General features: G+C 40.9%; 1 pseudogene and 2 gene segments (V, D, J or C); 2 read left to right on the top strand and 1 right to left on the bottom strand.

The window, feature by feature from the left end:
* The first annotated feature begins 2,738 nt into the window (after nt 1–2,738).
* Nucleotides 2,739–4,468, top strand: LOC120050788. The segment is given in 3 exon segments: nt 2,739–2,745; nt 3,343–3,426; nt 3,960–4,468. Coding segments are annotated over 3 exon segments (411 nt in total).
* A 10,936-nt stretch (nt 4,469–15,404) lies between these two features.
* LOC120050787 lies at nt 15,405–15,969 on the bottom strand. The segment is given in 2 exon segments: nt 15,405–15,730; nt 15,896–15,969. Coding segments are annotated over 2 exon segments (378 nt in total).
* Nucleotides 15,970–16,329: 360 nt separating this feature from the next.
* Nucleotides 16,330–17,939, top strand: LOC120050785 (annotated as a pseudogene).
* Nucleotides 17,940–22,882: the final 4,943 nt, after the last annotated feature.

Raw genomic sequence — 22,882 nt, 5'->3', positions numbered from 1 at the left:
AGATCTCAGTCCTGCAGTCTGAAACTCGCAGAGCTATAAACACTCTCAGAGCACTGAAGCATGAGCTGCCAATGCAAATCACCTGCTCTATGGAAATACCCTACCTCAGGACAGATGATGAAACTGTTCATGCAACACAATAATAATATTAAACATGGAAGGAAATAGCTGACCTAAATCTGTGGAAGGACTTGAACATAGTATTTAGTTACATGTAAGTGTTTTCATTCAATACTAGGGTATTGCTTTCAAATAAAATAAAATCAAATGTTAATTGGCACATGCGCCGAATGCAACAGGTGTAGGTAGACCTTACCGGGACATGCTTACTTACAAGCCCCTAACCAATAATGCAATTTTAATAAATAAAATAAAACAATAATGATTACAATAAAATAACAATAATGAGGATATATTCAGTACTGAGTCAGTGTGCGGGGGTACAGGTTAGTTGAGGTAATTTGTACATGTAGGTAGGGGTAAAGTGACTATGCATAGATAATAAACTGTAAGTAGCAGCAGTGTATAAAACTAAGGAGGGAGGGGTCAACGCAAATAGTCCAGGTGGCCATTTGATTAATTGTTCAGCAGTCTTATGGCTTGTGCGTAGAAGGTGTTAAGGAGCCTTTTGGACCTAGACTTGACTCTCCGGTACCGATTGCCGTGCGGTAGCAAAGAGAACAGTCTATGACTTGGGTGACTGGAGTCGTTGACAATTCTATACTAATCTAAAATATAAACGCAACATGCAGCAATTTCAATGATTTTACTGAGTTACAGTTCATATAAGGAAACTAAATCGGCTTTATACCTGTTCAAGCAACCCAGTCTAGGAGGCAGTATGCACTCTTTCAGTTTGTTTACCAGTAAAAGTAGTAGAAGAAGAAAATGGACTACTTCAAAATGGAGATGGCCTCAATGGCACTGCCTGTGCTCTCACAGACACCATAATGGGACAGATACAATAAGGATGTGGTCTATCTATGGTTCAGACAGAAAATAAAGAGTTATTAGTCAAACAGTGTCAGGTTCAGCTGGTGGTGGAACTACAGACTGGGCCTGCAAGCTGTTTTATCACTTTTTGACATTCATATCTAGATAGGTGTACAATGACAGAACAGTATCAACATCACCAGATATTAGTATCATAATGGTTAGCTGAATTTGACTGCTGGTAATAAAAAGTGAATGTCATCATCTGTTGCTTCAACTAGTTGTCAACAAAATAGTTTTCTGATTGGTTGTACCTCAATAAACTCCTCCCACTCGCTCTTTCGCTTCTCTTGACCTGGAACCATATACACCTAGCAGCTTGTAGGCACGCATGGACAATACAACAAACTTTAACCAAACAATTTAAAAAAACGTTTTATTGCTTGTTTATTTGATCATAACATTTTGGTTTGATTTGTGTTTGTGTAGGCTACACAGTTGAAAATCAACAAGTTCAACATGGTGCCACTACAATAATGTTTGCCCAAGTTCATAACCACTATGAGGCTTTGTTGAATGAAAATAACGTTGTGACAGATCTCCTAGCTGATGGTGTAGAAAACTGGGATACAGAGAAAATACATCGCTTCAGACTCCAGTAATAAGGAATGATAAAGTGCTGTACTGCCCTAAACTTACTGGCTTAGAGGCAAGGTGCAACCTTTTACATATCTGACCTATGACCTTGCTAGGTCAGACATATCACCCGGAGGTTAATGTTATCCTCTAACTAATGTCCAGTCTACTTTACTCAGGGTTAGGTCTGGGAGATGCCCCTGTGCCGTACAGGACAGGTACTGGTGGTGGAGGCATTTGGAGGTTGTGTATGTGTGTCTGAGCATGTGACTTTGGAAGTGTTGACCTTTGCCACTGGTTGACCTGTCAGTGACCCTGGAGGTATTCTAGACTGGGATGAAGGACTTCCATCTGACTCAGTGTTGAATCATGATGAATTTATGATGATTCTGGCTCAGTGTTGGTTCCTGTTGAATTCATGATGAATCTATCTCAGCGCTGATTCCCTGTAAGTGCATGACGAATCTGGATCAATGAAGATTCCTGATGAATTCCTAATGTATCTTCAGATGTACATCACTAGTTATCTAATACTTCCTCATGCCATTCTAGTGGGCACTAGGGATGTAAAATCTGACCTTAGACAATTGTGCTCTTGTCAACTATTATCTTTGGCAAGAAAACAAAAAGCTGACTAAAATAAAGTGACAGGCAGTCTGGTGGCATGTTGGGGTTGGACTGACTCTCTTCCCTGGGGAACTGACCTCTGACCTTTTTAATCTTTGACCTTTACCAGTCTGGCTGATGACCTGTGTCCAACCTCTTCCTGTGCACACCACACAAGATCAGTGCAGTGACCTATAAAATGATCTGTGACTGACATCTAACCTCTGACTTTGATCTTTGAGCTCCTCTGGTCTAGCGCTGGTGTCGTGTAAGGATGGGGGAACATCTGGGGAGTGTACTGTTCTATTCTGGGAGAGGGGACATGGAAATCTAAGTTTCTGTTTCACAGGGCTCTCTCTCTGTCACACAGTCAAGCTTTTACACACCCAATACTGCTACACAGAAGTGTTGGCCAGCTGTGTGTGTCCGGTTGGTCAATCAAGCATTGAGGCATACAAACCTTTTTGCTTCACACATGATTATATGTTGACATGATATGGATTATTCATCCTCAATGGGACTATTTCACCTCCATCTTTCTGATAAGGAGGATATTTGTAGACATGGGAGGTTGGGAGGGTTATGAAACTAGTTTGTAACCATTATTTCTGAGTTAGTAAAGTGGTTGTACTTGGTGATGTCAAATAACAAGACCATTAGTTTTGTGTTCAGTGGACCAGTGATGTGTGTATTTCGAGCAGGAGGTTTTTGTACGGCTCTAAATCACTGTGTGAACACACGTTTACTATTGGCAGCATGAGCTGCCAATGCAAATCACCTTCTCTATGGAAATACCCTTCCTCAGGACAGATGATGAAACTGTTACTGCAACACAATAATAATATTAAACATGGAAGGAAATAGCTGACCTAAATCTCTGGAAGGACTTGACCATAGTATTTAGTTACATGTAAGTGTTTCCATTCAATAATACTGTATTGCTATTCTATATTGCTGCCTTCTTGGACTTAGTGAGTTTGTCAGAGATATTTGACATCTCCAACATTTATATTTTATAGTCAGGGTTGAAATCAGCTGAAATGAAAAACCTAAAACATCAAAGTAAATTCATTTGAAAGTTATGTTCTACGTATATATGGTGTTTTTGACAGACAATCTGGTAGGGTTGAATGTGTGTTGTGTAGAGAGTTACTGGTGTGTGTAAAGTGCATGAGGTTTTTGTACGGCTGTTCAATGAGTCTGTATCATTGTGGTACACTTTCGGTGGCGGTACCAAACTCATCGTTGACTGTAAGTACAAGAGATTTATCCTTATTATAATACATTCAGTTGAACATTTATAAAGTCACAAAGTCATTATTGAGAAATAGTTATAGATTTGAATGTTTAATTTATTTTATTCCGATTATTTGCGACGTTTCCACCTACTCTAATGATCATTCAAGGACAAAAACTTAATATACCAAATATCTGCAAATATAAAATAATATGTTGACATGTTCGATGTCTTTAAATACACAAAAACAGTTCAGCAGCTTTATTAAACATGTTATATTGTAAACATGTACGTTTTCTTTCTGTATTGTACTTTAATACATCCCTGACTGTAGAGTGTGGTCACACTTCATAGATGTTATTGGAGGGAAGTAAAATAGTGTGTAATATATATTTATAGATAACCTGCCATTTTTACAGACTATTTTATACAATACAAATAACATATTTGTTCCTTCATATTAAAGTAGTTGAAAGTTCTTCAAGGTTCCTGTCCAGTTTAACCCTTACATGTCATCTCTCCTTTCCCCCCTCATCTTCTCTCCTAGTGGGTGTGGTACGTCCCTCCCTGACCATCCTACTTCCCTCCAGTGAGGAGCAGGACCAGGGGAATGTGGCCCTAGTGTGCCTGGCCAACAGGGGCTTCCCGGAGGGCTGGAAGCTGGGTTGGAGGCTGGGGGTCGGGGGGGCCTTGCAGGGCAGCCAGAGCCTGGAGGTCCTGGAGAAGGATGGTCACTACAGCTGGAGCAGCAGCCTCACCCTCCCCACTGACCAGTGGAGGAAGGCTGGCTCAGTCACCTGTGAGGCCACCCTAAAGGACCAGGCCCCCGTCACTCACACACTGGAGCCACACCACTGCTCCCAGTAGACACCCTGCACACAGAGAACACCTACCTATCTGTCATTCTATCATTCTAAATATCTATCTAGAGCTTCAGCTCTGGTCATCAATCTGTGATTCTGCATCTTTAAATCTGTACCTGTGTTGTATTGCTTTTGCTTTTAGATTGGAGATGTTAACAAAATAAAATACTTTGTATTCATGTCAAACAAGGTGTCCCTGATATGTATTTTAAAATAAATGGAAGTGAATATCTGTGAACTAAAGACTAAACTGCTCTGTAACAAAATGAACATTAGAAGGTTGGTAGGGGGTGAGTGAGGGTGGGTAGTGAGTAGAACCCCTTGGGACAGTGAATATCGGGGGACAGGAGCAGAACCACTATTATAGACATGGGAGGCTCAACAACTATGCAAAACAGCACTCTATAGGCTGCTGGGTGTGTGAAACAGAGAAAGGGAAGGAGAGAGAGAGACAGAGAGAAAAAGAGAGAGAGAGACAGAGAGATTAAGAGAGAGAGACAGACAGACAGACAGACAGACAGACAAAGACACACAGAAGGAGAAAGAAAGGAACAGAGAGAGAGATACTTATATTACTATTATTTTGCTGTTGTGAGTCATTCCAATCTAATGGTCAACTATAGGAGGACAACCAAATATTGTATTAAAGGGTAAGTTCACCACCAAATAAAAAAATGTGTCAGACATTATATTACGTCCAATGGGTGTTATGTCAAGCTGAGCCCAAATTTCTTCTGATTTCAGGATGAACCTCCCACTGGAATTCTGTTGCTCAAATGTTAATGTCCGGGATCCAAGACTAGACCAATGGAGACAGGTGATGCTTACTGGAGCCTTACTATCTACAGTAAATAAATGGCTCTGGTATTTTCAGCTTGATGGCGCCCTCTTGTTTTAAAATGTCATCATGCTGAAGATTAGTTCAGACAGAGCATAAAAAGTTATTTGTCAAACAGTGGCAGGGCCAGGCTGTTGGTAGAATTACAGACTGGGCCTGCAAACTGTTTATTGCTTTTTAAAAATAAATAAATAGATAGGTGTGCAATGACAGAACAGTATCAACATCACCAGATGTTAGTATCATAATGGTTAACTGAATTTGACTGCTGGTAATAAAAGTGAATTTCATTGGTTGTTGCTGTCAGAGTTATCAACAGTTAAGAGTTCCGACTGGGAAGTTTCACTTGAACGGACATGCACCATACAGACAGATAGAGGACTCATCTTGATATTCGTGCCATTGTAGCGTGTGTGATAGCATGGGCAATGCCATTCAGGAATTGCCACCCAGTTGACTACTTTGACTACTAAAATGTTATTTTGGCCACTAGAGGCCTCTATCATTCTCTATGACATGAACATTCTTATGAAGGGATCAAGGTCAGCCATTTTGGTCAGGGAGTTGGTCAATCATGGTTTGCCAGAGTTGTGTTTAAGATATTGTGTAAAATAATACATTTGTTGAATGTATCTGCACTGTATGTTTACTAGCTAGCTAGCCAGACAGTTTTAGAGGAATGACTGTATTAATCCCCGAGCTGACGAGGTAAAACTCTGTCGTTCTGCCCCTGAACAAGGCAGTTAACCCATTGTTCCTTAGTCGTCATTGTAAATAAGAATTTGTTCTTAACTGACTTGCCTAGTTAAATAAAGGTTAAATAAAACTTTTTTTTTTTTTAATTGTTCACATTAATTGCCAATATACCCACGTTCCATTTATAAATGCAATTAATTCACAGCAATACAATGCCTCAAATCAGTTGATGATTGGACTTGACAAGTACTGATATTGTATCATATAATAGCACTCTCAGCTTTCCAAGAAGACAACAAATTCAACATTTATGGTCTTGTTTACATATACTTTAGAGGCTATTTATGTAGAACATTTGTATAAAAACTTAATTAATGTCACACCCTGACCTTAGAGATCCTTTTTATGTCTCTATTTTGGTGTGTTTGCGACGCCCTTCAGTCCGGAGCCTCCAGCGACGCCCTTCAGTCCGGAGCCGCCAGAGTCTCCCTCCTGTCCGGAGCCGCCAGAGTCTCCCTCCTGTCCGGAGCCGCCAGAGTCTCCCTCCTGTCCGGAGGGAGTCGCCCTCCTGTCCGGAGCTGCCAGAGTCACCCTCCTGTCCGGGGCCCACTGCAAGGGTCCCCAGTCCGGGGTCGGCGGCAAGGGTCCCCGCTCCAGAGGCGCCACCTAAGTGGGCCAAGACTAAGGTGGAGCGGGGTCCACGTCCCGCGCCAGAGCCGCCACCGCGGATATATGCCCACCCAGACCCTCCCCTATAGGTTTAGGTTTTGCGGCCGGAGTCCGCACCTTTGGGGGGGGGGGGGGGGGGGGGGGGGGGTATTGTCACGCCCTGACCTTAGAGATCCTTTTTATGTCTCAAATTTTGGTTAGGGCAGGGTGTGACTAGGGTGGGCATTCTAGTTTCTTTATTTCTATGTTTTCTATTTCTTTGTGTTTGGCCGTGTGTGGAAAAAGGTGGAAAAAAGGGCTACCTAAGTATGGTTCTCAATCAGAGACAACGATAGACTGCCTCTGATTGAGAACCATACTTAGGTAGCCCTTTTTTCCACCTGTCTTTGTGGGAAGTTGACTTTGTTTAGGGCACATAGCCTTTATTTTCACGGTTTGTTTTTGTAGTGTTTATTGTTTTGTTCGGCGTCATTTTTATTAATTAAAGGAAAAGGTACGCTCACCACGCTGCACCTTGGTCCTCTTCTTTTAACTTATACTTGGTCACAATCCCGGATCCGGGAGCACCCTCATCAGTAAAAAGCTGACTAGCATAGCCTAGCATAGCGCCACAAGTAAATACTAGCATCTAAATATCATGAAATCACAAGTCCAAGACACCAGATGAAAGATACACATCTTGTGAATCCAGCCATCATTTCTGATTTTTAAAATGTTTTACAGGGAAGACACAATATGTATTTCTATTAGCTAACCACGATAGCAAAAGACACAACTTTTTTTTCCCACCATTTTTTTACTGCATAGGTAGCTATCACAATTTCGACCAAATAAAGATATAAATAGTCACTAACCAAGAAACAACTTCATCAGATGACAGTCTGATAACATATTTATTGTATAGCATATGTTTTGTTCGAAAAATGTGCATATTTCAGGTATAAATCATAGTTTTACATTGCAGCCACCATCACAACTCTCACCAAAGCAACTAGAATAACTACAGAGACCAACGTGAATTACCTAAATACTCATCATAAAACATTTATGAAAAATACACAGCGTACAGCAAATGAAAGACAAAGATCTTGTGAATCCAGCCAATATTTCTGATTTTTTAAGTGTTTTACAGCGAAAACACAATATAGCATTATATTAGCTTACTACAATAGCCAACCACACAACAGCATTGATTCAAGCCAACAATAGCGATAACGAATAAACCAGCAAAAGATATTAATTTTTTCACTAACCTTCTCAAACTTCTTCAGATGACAGTCCTATAACATCATATTACACAATACATATAGAGTTTGTTCGAAAATGTGCATATTTAGCGGCACAAATCGTGGTTATACAATGAGAATAGTAGCCAAGCTGCCAACAAAATGTCGGGAGAAATCTTGGGAGAGGCACCTAATCTAATCAATAACTAATCATAAACTTGACTAAAAAATACAGGTTGGACAGCAAATGAAAGATACATTAGTTCTTAATGCAACCGCTGTGTTAGATTTTTATTAGATTTTTATTAACGTTACTACGACATACAGCGTGCGTTAAAGCGAGACCGCACCAAAATTAATGGCGGAATAGTAGTTTGACATTTTTCAACAGAACAACGAATTAACATCATAAATAGTTCTTACTTTTTGATGAGCTTCCATCAGAATCTTGGGTAAGTTGTCCTTTGTCCAGAAGAATCGTTGCTCGGTTGTAGATTGTCGCCTTCAACTTTGGAATTAGCAGTAAACATTAGCCATGTGGCGAAGACGTGCCCAACTCACTATAACGCAGCACTAAGAAAATTCCGAAAATCGCAATATACTGATATGAAATGATATAACTCGGTTTAAAATAACTACATTATGACGTTCTTAACACCTATATCGAATAAAATCAGAGCCGGATATATCTAAGGCCTATAACGAGAGCTTTCCAGAACGCCATCCTGAGGTCTGTCTTGCGTCATGGCGAATGTTGAAAAGAGTGTACCCCACGTACCAAGACCCTTTATATGGCCTCAGATCTGCCTAGCAATTCCATTCCAATTCTCACTGCTTGCTGACATCTAGGGGAAGGCCTATGCAGTGCATGTCGACCAATAGAATACATGCAAATTAATAAACTGACCCTGGAACAGATTGCCTGATTTCAGATTTCTCACTTCCTGACAGGAAGTTTGCTCCAACTTGAGTTCTGTTTTACTCACAGATATAATTCAAATGGTTTTAGAAACTAGAGAGTGTTTTCTATCCAATAGTAATAATAATATGCATATTGTACGAGCAAGAATTGAGTACGAGGCAGTTTAATTTGGGAACGAATTTTTACAAAGTGAAAACAGCACCCCCTATTGAGAAAAGGTTAACGGCCGTGACAATTGTTCAGTAGATTTACTATGTAACATTAATTTATTTGACATGCTATCAAATTGCCGGTGTGGAGTGGGGAGGGGGGGTTTAAAAAATATATATCTATAAATGTATTGTATGAATCCTATGAATTAAAATAATAACTCGATGTAAAAAAACTAGGTGGCAACAAAATAGTTTTCTGATCGGTTGTATCTTAATCACACTCCTCCCACTCACTCTTTCTCTTCTCCTGGAACCATATCCCCAGCAGCTTGTAGGTGCGTACGGAAAATACGACAAACTTTAACCAAAATAAATATTGTACCATTATTATAAACATGTTTACCCCGCTTTTTCTCCCCAATTTCATCATATCCAATCTCGATCTTGTCTCATCGCTGCAACTCCCCAACGGGAGCTTAACCAATGTGTTGGAGGAAACACCGTTCAACTGACGACCGAAGTGGGCCTGCAGAGGCCCATCCTGCCACAAGGAGTCGCTAGAGCGCAAGAGGAGCCAAGTAAAGCCCCCCCGGCCAAACCCTCCCCTAACCCGGAAGACGCTAGGCCAATTGTGCGCCGCCCTATGGGACTCCCGGTCGGTTGTGACACAGCCTGGGATCGAACCTGGGTCTGTAGTGACGCTTGTTTCACGCTTGTTTTATCGCTTGTTTACTTGACCATAACATTTTGGTTTGATTTGTGTTTGTGTAGGCTACACAGCCGAAAAATCAACAAGTTCAACATGGCGCCACGACAACAATGTTTGCCCATCTTCATAACCACTATGAAGCTTTCCTGAATGAAAATAACATTGTGACAGTGTCACGATCTTTCAAGATCGAACCCAGAAGCAGACCAGGACAAGGAGCGTAGGAAGAAGGTGAGTATTTATTTACAGTGAAATGTGAAAAGGTAGATATATCCAGATGGCGTAGCGGGCAGCGGTGGTGAGTAGATGAGAGGAAATAGGTGAATCCAATGTAGTAGCAGAATCCTCTGTCAACCAGGCGGGAATGGAGTGAATGATCCAGGTGAGTAACTGAAGACAAAACAAACGGAGGTAAGTTCAAGGCAAGCAATACGTAAATGAAAACAACAAAACAAATTCTATCCAACTGGAGTCTGGTACTCAGGCACAACATACTGTTCATGGCTAACGATCCGGCAGGGAATGGAAGTCAGGTCAGAGCTTTTGAAGGGTAGAGATGATGATCAGGACAGGTGTGCAGATTACTGACGGGAAACAGGTGCGGGTGAAATCAATCTCCCAATGAGCTAATTCGCCCGGCAACCAGACAGGGTGCGTTCCAGGACACCTGAAACACACTCCAGGACAGACACACAGGCAAACCCAGACTCAGGAAGCGGGATTCGTGACAGACAGATCTCCTAGTTACAGGATACAGAGAAAATACATCACTTCAGACTCCAGGGATATGAGAAATGGTAATGTGCTGTACTGCAATAAACTTACTGGCATAGAGGCACGGTGCAACCTTTCATATCTGACCTATGACCTTGCTAGGTCAGACATATCACCTGGAGGTGAATGTTGTCCTCTGTCTGATGTCCATTCTAGTTTACTCAGGGTTAGGTCTGGGAGATGCCCCTGTGTGGTACAGGACAGGTACTGGTGGAGGTATTTGGAGGTTGTGTATGTGTGTCTGAGCATGTGACTTTGGAAGTGTTGACCTTTGCCACTGGCTGACCTGTCAGTGACCCTGGAGGTATTCTAGTCTGGGATGAAGGTCGTCCATCTGGCTCAGTGCTGATTCTTTATGAATTCATGATGAATCTTCAGATGTAGATCACTAGTTATCTAAGACTTCCTCATGCCATTCTAGCGGGTACTACTAGAATGACCTTAGAAAATGGTGCTCTTTTCAACTAGTCTCTTTGGCAAGAAAACAAAAAGCTGATTACAGTAAAGTGACAGGCAGTCTGGTGGCATGTTGGGGTTGGACTGATTTTCTTCCCTGGGGAACTGACCTCTGACTTTTTCATCTTTGACCTTTACCAGTCTGGCTGACGACCTGTGTCCAACCTCTTCCTGTGCACACCAAACAAGATCAGTGCAGTGACCTATAAAATGACCTGTGACTGACATCTAACCTCTGACTTTGATCTTTGACCTCCTCTGGTCTAGCGCTGGTGTCGTGTAAGGATGGGGGAACATCTGGGGAGTGTACTGTTCTATTCTGGGAGAGGGGACATGGAAATCTAAGTTTCTGTTTCACAGGGCTCTCTCTCTGTCACTTACAGTCATGCACTTACACACCCAATACTGCTACACAGAAGTGTTGGCCAGCTGTGTGTGTCTGGTTGGTCAACCAAGCATTGAGGCACACCAACCTTTTTGCTTCACACATGATTTTATGTTGACATGATATGGATTATTCATCCTCAATGGGACTGTTTCACCTGTATCTTTCTGATAAGGAGGATATTTGTAGACATGGGAGGTTAGGAGGGTTATGAAACTAGTTTGTAACCATTATTTCTGAGTTAGTAAAGTTGTACTTGGTGATGTCATATAACAAGACCCTTAGTTCTGTGTCCAGTGGACCAGTGATGTGTGTCATTTTGTGGAGGAGGTTTTTGTACGGCTCTAAATCACTGTGTGAACACATTACCACTGTGGTAACTCTGACAGTAGTAAATTGCTGCATCTTCAGCCTGGACTCCACTGATGGTCAGAGTGAAGTCACTCTCAGACCCACTGCCACTGAATCTAGCAGGAATCCCATCTAGCCGTGTCTTTACGTATTTTAACAGGAGTTTGGGAGCTTCTCCAGGTCTCTGTAGATACCAGTACGCACCCTGATTTCCATTACTCCATTTGTACACTTTAGGGTTGGTTGTACAGGTCAGAGTGACGGGGTCTCCTGTAGAAAATGTCACTACAGGAAGCTGAGTCACAGTCACCTGACCTCTGGATTCTGAAGAGGAAAATATTAATTAATCAACGAGTATATAAAGGATATTATTTATATTGAATAATATTTTATGCAGACACATTTATTAATTATGAGCCATTTCAATGATTATACAAGGCACTCAACAATATGTATGTTTCCATTGTAAGAGTTATAAAACAACAGACCTTTGAGGCAGCAGCAGACCAGTGTCCAGATGAAGATGGTGATCAAAGTCATGGTTGTCGTGGTTTCTGTTGTGTTGATGGACAGATCTCAGTCCTGCAGTCTGAAACTCACAGGGCTATAAACACTTCCAGAGCACTGAAGCATGAGCTGCCAATGCAAATCACCTGCTCTATGGAAATACCCTACATCATGATGAAACTGTTACTGCAATGACATAAACACAATAATCTTAAACATGGAGGAAATAGCTGACCTAAATATGTGGGAAGGCCTGTAATTGACCATAGCATTTGGTTACATGTAAGTGTATTCATTCAATACTAGTGTTTTGCTATTCTATACTGGCTATTCTAGCCTTTTTGCTGAAATGGCGTCATGCTGAAGTTCAGTTCAGGCCGTTAAGAATGATCGAGGCCTAAGATGGATATAGCTGTTTTTGCATGGACACTGCCTTTGAGGTAATCCACCATTTTGAAGTAGTCAACTGAGTGGTACTTCCTATGGGTTAAGGAATGATCACATAATTCCACCCAGGTCATCAGGAGGGATCAGTCAATGAATTATACTCATGAGGAAACATTACATTACAGCAGGTGGCAGTAACTCGCCAACCTTGGCTCTATAGCTGTTCAAACAACACAGTCTAGGTGACAGTTTGCACCCTGTCAGTTTGTTTACCAGTAAAAGTAGTAGAAGAAGAAAATGGACTACTTCAAAATGGAGATGGCCTCAATGGCACTGCCTGTGCTCTCACAGACACCATAACGGGACAGATACAATAATGATGTGGTCTATCTAAGTCTATGGTTCAGACAGAAAATAAAGAGTTATTAGTCAAACAGCATCAGGTTCAGCTGTTGGTGGAACTACAGACTGGGCCTGCAACTGTTTTATCGCTTTTTGACATTCATATCTAGATAGGTGTACAATGACAGAACAGTATCAACATTACCAGATATTAGTATCATAATATCTGAACTTTACTGCTGGTAATAAAAAGTGACTGTCATCATCTGTTGCTTCAACTAGTTGTCAACAAAATAGTTTTCTGATTGGTTGTACCTCAACAAACTCCTCCCACTCGCTCTTTCGCTTCTCTTCACCTGGAACCATATACACCCAGCAGCTTGTAGGCACGCATGGACAATACAACAAACTTTAACCAAACAATTTAAAAAAAAACGTTTTATTGCTTGTTTACTTGACGATAACATCTTGGTTTGATTTGTGTTTGTGTAGGCAGCACAGCTGAAAATCAACAAGTTCAACATGACGCCACTACAACTGTCACGACTTCTACCGAAGTCGGTTCCTCTCCTTTTTCGGCGGTCGACGTCGCCGGTCTTCTAGCCATCGCCGATCCATTTTTCATGTTCCATTTGTTTTGTCTTGTTTTCATACTCACCTGGTTTTAATTCCCTAATTACATGTTTGTTAAAGGAATTTGATTCCTATGTGTTCGTTAACCAATTGAATTATAACAAAGCAAACACTCTGTCCGTTTATAAGAATTTGTAAGGTTCTTATTTACATAAAATAGACAAAGACCAGTGTCCAAATTAATCAATAGCTCTATTCTCGAGAGAGCTCTAATCAAAATACCATGTACATTAGTTTATATATCACACATAGCGTCATAGCGTCCTAAAATGTCCCTCCTCCTCTCCGACAAGGACAAAGCTAATTTAAAAGTCCATTCCAACACACTACCGCACATACATTACACACTATATCTGGATTATCTCCTGAAGTCTCACCACAGTTTATTACCACTTAGCTGACAGTTCCAGTCCCCCCCAGATACGGAAAACCTGGAGGAGCTTTCGCTGTCTTGTCTTATCGCCACAGAGTTATAGCTGGGTCGGTTCAAACATAGGTTAATGATCCACTTAGTTTTCTTTAGGCACACAGATACATTCCTCTCTTCTCATGTACATGCTACATAACCTCTTTCTTATGAACCAACATTATTTATCAATATAGAAAAACAGGGTAGAATTCAATTAGTTATAGTTATAGTTAAATGTATACATCGTTTAGTCATTCATTCATAAAATTCATAACAATGTTGTATATGTTCCCTCTGTTTCCCCCATGTCCTTGTCGGAAATTGTTTATTGTAAGTACGTGTGCTTTATGTGACTGGTGCAATACGGGTTTTGTGCCCATGTGTTTGTTATTTTTGTATGCCGGTAGTTATGTTTATTAAACGGCTCCGGCTATTTACCAAGTTCTGCTCTCCTGCGTTTGACTTCCCTGCCACCAGATACACACCCCTTACAACAACGTTTGCCCAACTTCATAACCACTATGAGGCATTGTTGAATGAAAATAACTTTGTGACAGATCTCCTAGTCACGATGGTGTAGATAACTGGGATACAGGGAAAATACATCGCTTCAGACTCCAGTGATATAAGGAATGGTAATGTGCTGTAATGCCCTAAACATAGGGGCAAGGTGCAACCTTATAAATATCTGAGCTATGACCTTGCTAGGTCAGACATATCACCTGGAGGTGAATGTTGTCCACTGACTGATGTCTAGTTTACTCAGGATTAGGTCTGGGAGATGCCCCTGTGCCGTACAGGACAGGTACTGGTTGAGGCATTAGGAGGTTGTGTGTGTGTCTGAGCATGTGACTTTGGAAGTGTTGACCTTTGCCACTGGCTGACCTGTCAGTGACCCTGGAGGTATTCTAGACTGGGATGAAGGACTTCCATCTGGCTCAGTGTTGAATCATGATGAATTCCTGATTAATCTGGCTCAGTGATGATTACTGATGAATTCATGATGATTCTGTCTCAGCGCTGATTCCCGGTAAATGTATGACGAATCTGGCTCAATGAAGATTCCTGATGAATTCCTGATGTATCTTCAGATGTACATCACTAGTTATCTAATACTTCCTCCTGCCATTCTAGTGGGCACTAGGGATGTAAAATCTGACCTTAGACAATTGTGCTCTTGTCAACTATTATCTTTGGCAAGAAAACAAAAAGCTGACTACAATAAAGTAACAGGCAGTCTGGTGGCATGTTGGGGTTGGACTGACTCTCTTCCCTGGGCAACTGACCTCTGACATTTTTATCGTTGACCTTTACCAGTCTGGCTGACGACCTGTGTCCAACCTCTTCCTGTGCACACCACACAAGATTAGTGCAGTGACCTATAACATGACCTGTGACTGACATCTAACCTCTGACTTCGATCTTTGATGTACTCTGGTCTAGCGCTGGTGTCGTGTTAAGGATGGGGGAACATCTGGGGACTTCTCTATTCTGTGAGAGGGGCCATGCAAATCTAAGTTTCTGTTCACAGGGCTCTCTCTCTGTCACAGAAATTATTTCTGTGAGTTAGTAAAAAGGTTATACTTGGTGATGTCATATAACAAGACCCTTAGTTCTGTGTTCAGTGGACCAGTGATGTCATTTTGTGGAGGAGGTTTTTGTACGGCTCTAAATCACTGTGTGAACACACCTCCACTGTGGTAACTCTGACAGTAGTAAACTGCTGCATCTTCAGCCTGGACTCCACTGATGGTCAGAGTGAAGTCACTCTCAGACCCACTGCCACTGAATCTAGCAGGAATCCCATCTAGCAGTGTCTTTACGTATTTAATCAGGAGTTTAGGAGCTTCTCCAGGTCTCTGTTGATACCAGAACACATATTCATCTCCATCACTGTCTGTGAACACTTCAGGGTTGGTTGTACAGGTCAGAGTGACGGGGTCTCCTGGAGAAAATGTCACTACAGGAGGCTGAGTCACAGTCACCTGACCTCTGGATCCTGAAGAGGAAAAATATAAATTGATCAATAAGTATAAATAAGAGATCATTTATATTTCATAATATTTTATACAAGGACATTTATTCATTGAGAGCCATTTCAATCATTATAGAAGGTACTCAACAATATGTATGTTTCCATTGTAAGAGTTATAAAACAACAGACCTTTGAGGCAGCAGCAGACCAGTGTCCAGATGAAGATGGTGATCAGAGTCATGGTTGTCGTGGTTTCTGTTTTGTTGAAGGACAGATCTCAGTCCTGCAGTCTGAAACTCACAGGGCTATAAACACTCCCAGAGCACTGAAGCATGAGCTGCCAATGCAAAGCACCTTCTCTATGGAAATACCCTTCCTCAGGACAGATGATGAAACTGTTACTGCAACACAATAATAATATTAAACATGGAAGGAAATAGCTGACCTAAATCTCTGGAAGGACTTGACCATAGTATTTAGTTACATGTAAGTGTTTTCATTCAATAATACTGTATTGCTATTCTATATTGCTGCCTTCTTGTACTTAGTGAGTTTGTCAGAGATATTACACCTCTCCAACATTTATATTTTATAAAACATCAAAGTAAATTCATTTGAAAGTTATGACCTACGTATATATAGTATTTTTGACAGACAATCAGTGGTAGGGTTGAATGTGTGTTGTGTAGAGAGTTACTGGTGTGTGTGAAGAGCAGAAGGTTTTTGTACGGCTGTTCAATGAGTCTGTATCATTGTGGTGGACTTTCGGTGGAGGCACCAAACTCATCGTTGACTGTAAGTACAAGAGATTTATTCTTTTTATAATACATTCAGTTGAACATTTATAAAGTCACAAAGTCATTATTGAGAAATAGTTATAGATTTGAATGTTTATTTTATTCCGATTATTTGTGATGTTTCCACCTACTCTAATGATCATTCAAGGACAAACACTTCATATACTGTCACGATCGTCTTTACGTGGAAGAGAGGACCAAGGCGCAGCGTGATACGAATACATCTTCTATTTATTAAAATGAAGACGAAACAAACACTTTTACAAACTAATACGAAAAACAAACAAACGACCGTGAAGCTACAAAACGAAAGTGCAGACACAAGCTACTAACGTTTAGACATAGACAATTACCCACGAAATACCCAATGAATATGGCTGCCTAAATATAGCTCTCAATCAGAGACAAATGAACAACAGCTGCATCTAATTGAGAACCAATCTAGGCAGCCATAGACATACAAACACCTATACAAGACACTGCCCCATTAAACATACAAAACCCCTAGACAATACAAAAACACATACATTCCCCATGTCACACCCTGACCTAACTAAAATAAGAAAGAAAACAAAGATAACTAAGGCCAGGGCGTGACATATACCAAATATCCACAAATATAAAATAATCTGTTGACATGTTCGATGTCTTTAAATACACAGAAACAGTTCAGCAGCTTTATTAAACATGTTATATTGTAAACATGTACGTTTTCTTTCTGTACAGTACTTTAACACATCCCTGACTGTAGTGTGTGGTCACGCTTCATAGATGTTATTGGAGGGAAGTAAAATAGTGTGTAATATATATTTATAGATAACCTGCCATTTTTACAGACTATTTTATACAATACAAATAACATATTTGTTTCTTCATATTAAAGTTGTTGAAAGTTCTTCAAGGTTCCTGTCCAGTTTAACCCTTATATGTCATCTCTCCTTTCCCCCCTCATCTTCTCTCCTAGTGGGTGTGGTACCTCCCTCCCTGACCGTCCTACTCCCCTCCAGTGAGGAGCAGGACCAGGGAAATGTGGCCCTAGTGTGCCTGGCCAACAGGGGCTTCCCAGAGGGCTGGAAGCTGGGTTGGAGGCTGGGGGCCGGGGGGGGCCTTGCAGGGCAGCCAGAGCCTGGAGGTCCTGGAGAAGGACAGTCACTACAGCTGGAGCAGCAGCCTCACCCTCCCCACTGACCAGTGGAGGAAGGCTGGCTCAGTCACCTGTGAGGCCACCCTAAAGGACCAGACCCCGTCACTCACACACTGGAGCCACACCACTGCTCCCAGTAGACACCCTGTACACAGAGAACACCTACCTATCTGTCATTCTATCATTCTAAATATCTATCTAGAGCTTCAGCTCTGGTCATCAATCTGGGATTCTGCATCTTTAAATCTGTACGTGTATTTTATTGCTTTTGCTTCTAGATTGGAGATGTTAAGAAAATAAAATACTTTGTATTAATGTCAAACAAGGTGTCCCTGATTTGTATTTTAAAATAAATGGAAGTGAATATCTGTGAACTAAAGACTAAACTGCTCTGTAACAAAATGAACATTAGAAGGTTGGTAGGGGGTGAGTGAGGGTGGGTAGTGGGTAGAACCCCTTGGGACAGTGAATATCTGGGGACAGGAGCAGAACATCTATTATAGACATGGGAGGCTCAACAACTATGCAAAACAGCACTCTATAGGCTGCTGGGTGTGTGAAACAGAGAAAGGGAAGGAGAGAGAGAGACAGAGAGAAAAAGAGAGAGAGAGAGACAGACAGAGAGAGAGAGAGAGAGGGAAAGAGAGAGAGACACACAGAAGGAGAAAGAAAGGAACAGAGAGAGAGATACTTATATTACTATTATTTTGCTGTTGTGAGTCATTCCAATCTAATGGTCAACTATAGGAGGACAACCAAATATTGTATTAAAGGGTAGGTTCACCACCAAATAAAAAAATGTGTCAGACATTATATTACGTCCAATGGGTGTTATGTCAAGCTGAGCCCAAATTTCTTTCGATTTCAGGATGAACCTCCCACTGGAATTCTGTTGCTCTGATGTTAATGTCCGGGATCCAAGACGAGACCAATAGAGACAGGTGATGCTTACTGGAGCCTTACTATCTACAGTAAAGAAATGGCTCTGATATTTTCAGCTTGATGGCGCCCTCTTGTTTTAAAATGTCATCATGCTGAAGATTAGTTCAGACAGAGCATAAAAAGTTATTTGTCAAACAGTGGCAGGGCCAGGCTGTTGGTGGAATTACAGACTGGGCCTGCAAACTGTTTATTGCTTCACATGAACTGTCAGTATGCCCACGGTCCATTTAAAAATGCAATCAATTCACAGCAATGCAATGCTTCAAATCAGTTGATGATTGGACTTGACAAGTACTGATATTGTATCATATAATAGCACTCTCAGCTTTCCAAGAAGACAACAATTTCAACATTTATGGTCTTGTTTACATATATTTTAGAGGCTATTTATGCAGAACATTTGTATAAAACCTGTATAAACAGTATTTATGATTATATGACAATATTTTAGGTTGACAGAAATTCTATTACACAATTTCCAATATATCACACACCTTACTTTTATTTTCCTGCATAAGTAAAACCAGATTATGCCTCTACTATCATTCATTCCAATTAAAATGGTTTTGATTTCTCCCTGACAACAATGGCTGCCATTTTCATCCCATTGTGGAACTTTGAGGAAAGATGACATAGCCCCTCCAGTAATTTAATAGGATCTCTATGGCTAGGTTGAATATGGGAAGTATAAGACAATGAAGTAATTCCATGTGGAAGCATAAACTAATTCATGCGACCAGCTCCATTGATAACTACTAGCGCCGTTGCTAACTAGCAACGATGGTCCCATGAATTGCAAAGAGTTATGGGATATTAGAATCCTCTTGTCTTAACCATTATATTTTTGAACCAAGCTCTATGGTCACCCCACCCTCCTCAGATAGGATATAAACACATCACAACCCGTGGCAAAAATCTTTAGAAAAAGGAAATTAGCTTTATATTGCAAAATTCTCTCAGCCTCATTGCAAAATGTGTAGAATAGCATGAGATTATCTATAAACTGCAAATGTTCTTCTCTTCCCCATGGAAATATGTGCAGGATTGCAGGAAACTAGCTTAAATAAATGAAACGTTATTCCTGTCAGAACTCCCCAAGGAGATGTGGGTGTGGAGTCAGGCGCAGGAGAAACAAGTTCCGAATGAAAAGGGAGTTTATTAAACCAGCTCAAAAATCACAGGACACCGGACTACAGCAGTAGCCATGAAACCCCACTGAGACACAGTCCAGGGAAAAACCACCTGTTAAACATGAACTAATGAAAACGCAACCCAAACTGACAGTCAAACGAAAACAATCCCGCACAAAACCCCAAAGGAAATGTCGAGATAAATACCCCCCTAATTAACATAAATTAAACCAGGTGAAACACAAAACAGACATAACCAAAAGAAAAGGAAAAAGGATCGGTGGCAGCTAGTAGACCGGCGAGCGCCGCCCGAACAGGGAGAGGAGCCACCGTCGGTGGAAGTCGTGACAATTCCAGCCTTATTGCAAAATAGCATGAGAGTATCTATAGAACTGCACATGTTTCTCTCTGCCCCATGGCAATACAGTGCCTTGCACTAAAATATAATCGTTTAGTCAAGCCCAAATTAGTTCAGTAGTAAAATGTGGCTTAATAAATCGCATAATAAGATACATACACTCACTCTATGTGAAATAATAGGGGGTCACAAGATTTTTATATTCTAGAGCTTCAGCTCTGGTAATCAATCTGGGATTCTGCATCTTTAAATCTGTACCTGTGTTATATTGCTTTTGCTTTTAGATTGGAAATGTTAACACAATAAAATACTTTGTATTCATGTCGAACAAGGTGTCCCTGATTTGTATTATAAAATAAATATAAGTGAATATCTGTGAACGTGTGGTTGTTAAACAAAGACTAAACTGCTCTGTAACAAAATGAACATTAGAAGGTTGGTAGGGGGTGAAGGAGGGTGGGTAGTGGGTAGAACCCCTTGGGACAGTGAATATCTGGGGACAGGAGCAGAACCACATCATCTGACCGTTATAGGCATGGGAGGGGGTTAAAGGATATAGTTTTTGTTTTTGATCATGACTAATCTATTTAGAGTAGTTGAGATTTATTTGTGAGTTGTAACCAGATTTTCTGTATGGGGGTAAAGTAGTGGTTATTTACGCTTGGTGATGTCATATAACCAAGACCTGAGTTGTGTGTTCAGTGAACCAGTGTTTCATGTCATAGTCTGTTGCTCCTCAATACCTGCAGTAGATCCCAGCTGCAGCAGTAGAGTCTCTGTGCAGTCTGACTAAGGGAGGTTTTTGTACGACTCTAAATCACTGTGTGAAGAGCTCTGGGGCACCATATAAACCCATACCATAGTAATCTCCTGCATCTTCAGCTTGGACATCGGTGATTGTAAGAGTGTACTCAGTACCTGATCTACTGCCACTGAATCTAGATGGTGTTCCAGACTGAAGGGTTTTTACTTTATAGAGGAGGAGTTTAGGAGCCTGTCCAGGTTTCTGCAGGTACCAGCTCATGTCATCATCAATACCAGTTGAACTTGCAACAGCTTTGATAGACACACTCTCTCCCAGACGAACAGACTTTGATTCATCAGCTTGATTCAGGACACGTTGTGCAGATGACGCTGAAATTGAAACAGAAAAATTAGCTTTGAGTAGTCTTCAAAATCCAGATGAAAGGAATTGAAAACATTTTTGATGTCCAAACATGTACAGCCCATTAAAACCTGTTAAAACCAGTCGACCACAGGGAGAGATGCTGAGAGTTTCTCACCCTGAGTCAGGAACCCCACTGTGATCAGCAGTGGAATCAGTGATATCATCTTCATCAAGTTCATCATCATCTGTGGCTCTGAGAAGACAACAGACTGGACACAACAATGATAACACTGCAGTCTTAAAGTGTCAGGACAGATCTCAGTCCTGCAGTCTGAAACTCACAGGGCTATAAACACTCTCAGAGCACTGAAGCATGTGCTACCAATGCAAATCACCTCCTCTATGGAAATACCCTTCCTCAGGACAGATGATGAAACTGTTCATGCAATGACATAAACACAATCATCTTAAACATGGAGGAAATAGCTGACCTAAATCTGTGGGAAGACCTGTAATTGACCATAGCATTTGTTACATGTAAGTGTATTAATTCCATGCTAGTGTATTGCTATTCTATATTGGCTATTCTAGCCTTTTTGCTGAAATGGCGTCATGCTGAAGTTCAGTTCAGGCCATTAAGAATGATCGAGGCCTAAGATGGATATAACTGTTTTTGCATGGATATTGCCTTTGAAGTATTCCACCATTTTGAAGTAGTCAACTGAGTGGTTCTTCCTACGGGTTAAGGAATGATCACATAATTCCATCCAGGTCATCAGGAGAGATCAGCCATTGAATTATACTCACGAGGAAACATTACATTACAGCAGGTGGCAGTAAATCGCCAACCTTGGCTCTATAGCTGTTCAAACAACACAGTCTAGGTGACAGTTTGCACCCTGTCAGTTGATTTACCAGTAAAAGTAGTAGAAGAAGAAAATGGACTACTTCAAAATGGAGATGGCCTCAATGGCACTGCCTGTGCTCTCACAGACACCATAATGGGACAGATACAATAAGGATGTGGTCTATCTAAGTCTATGGTTCAGACAGAAAATAAAGAGTTACTAGTCAAACAGTGTCAGGTTCAACTGTTGGTGGAAGTACAGACTGAGTCTGCAAGCTGTTTTATCGCTTTTTGACATTCATATCTAGATAGGTGGGACAAAAATACTATTTTCAAGCGAGAAACCTAGCTACTTACTGGCACTGCAGTTTAAACATGCTGAAACAAGATCATCAATACAGTTGATCAGACTGTTATCTGATCCTACAGAAATAAATACAACTTTTAGAGCATATTATTCAGATTCATACAGTTCCTCATACAGCTTTGATACTTCTGCTTGTCGGCAGTTCCTGGAGAACCTTACGTTGCCCAGACTCTCTAAAGAAGAAACAGTTGTATTAGAGGAACCTACCACTTTATCTGAACTGAAAGCTGCTCTTTTAAATATGAAGAAAGATAAAGGGCCTGGTATTGATGGAAAACCTCCTGAACTCATTCTCAACTTTTGGGATGACCTAGGACCAGTTATTCTTGAATCGCTTAATATTGCTATTGAAAAAGGACAATTCCACAGAGACATCAATACAGCTATTATTTCCCTAACCCCTAAGATAGGAAAAGACCTCACAAACTGTGAAAATGTTCAGCCAATCAGTTTAATCTGAACAGAAATGAAGATGTATGTCAA

The sequence above is a fragment of the Salvelinus namaycush genome, chromosome 7 (assembly GCF_016432855.1).
Source record: "Salvelinus namaycush isolate Seneca chromosome 7, SaNama_1.0, whole genome shotgun sequence".
Lineage (NCBI taxonomy): Eukaryota > Metazoa > Chordata > Actinopteri > Salmoniformes > Salmonidae > Salvelinus > Salvelinus namaycush.
Note: the sequence above shows the minus strand (reverse complement) of the source record. Positions and strands in the feature narration are given on the sequence as shown.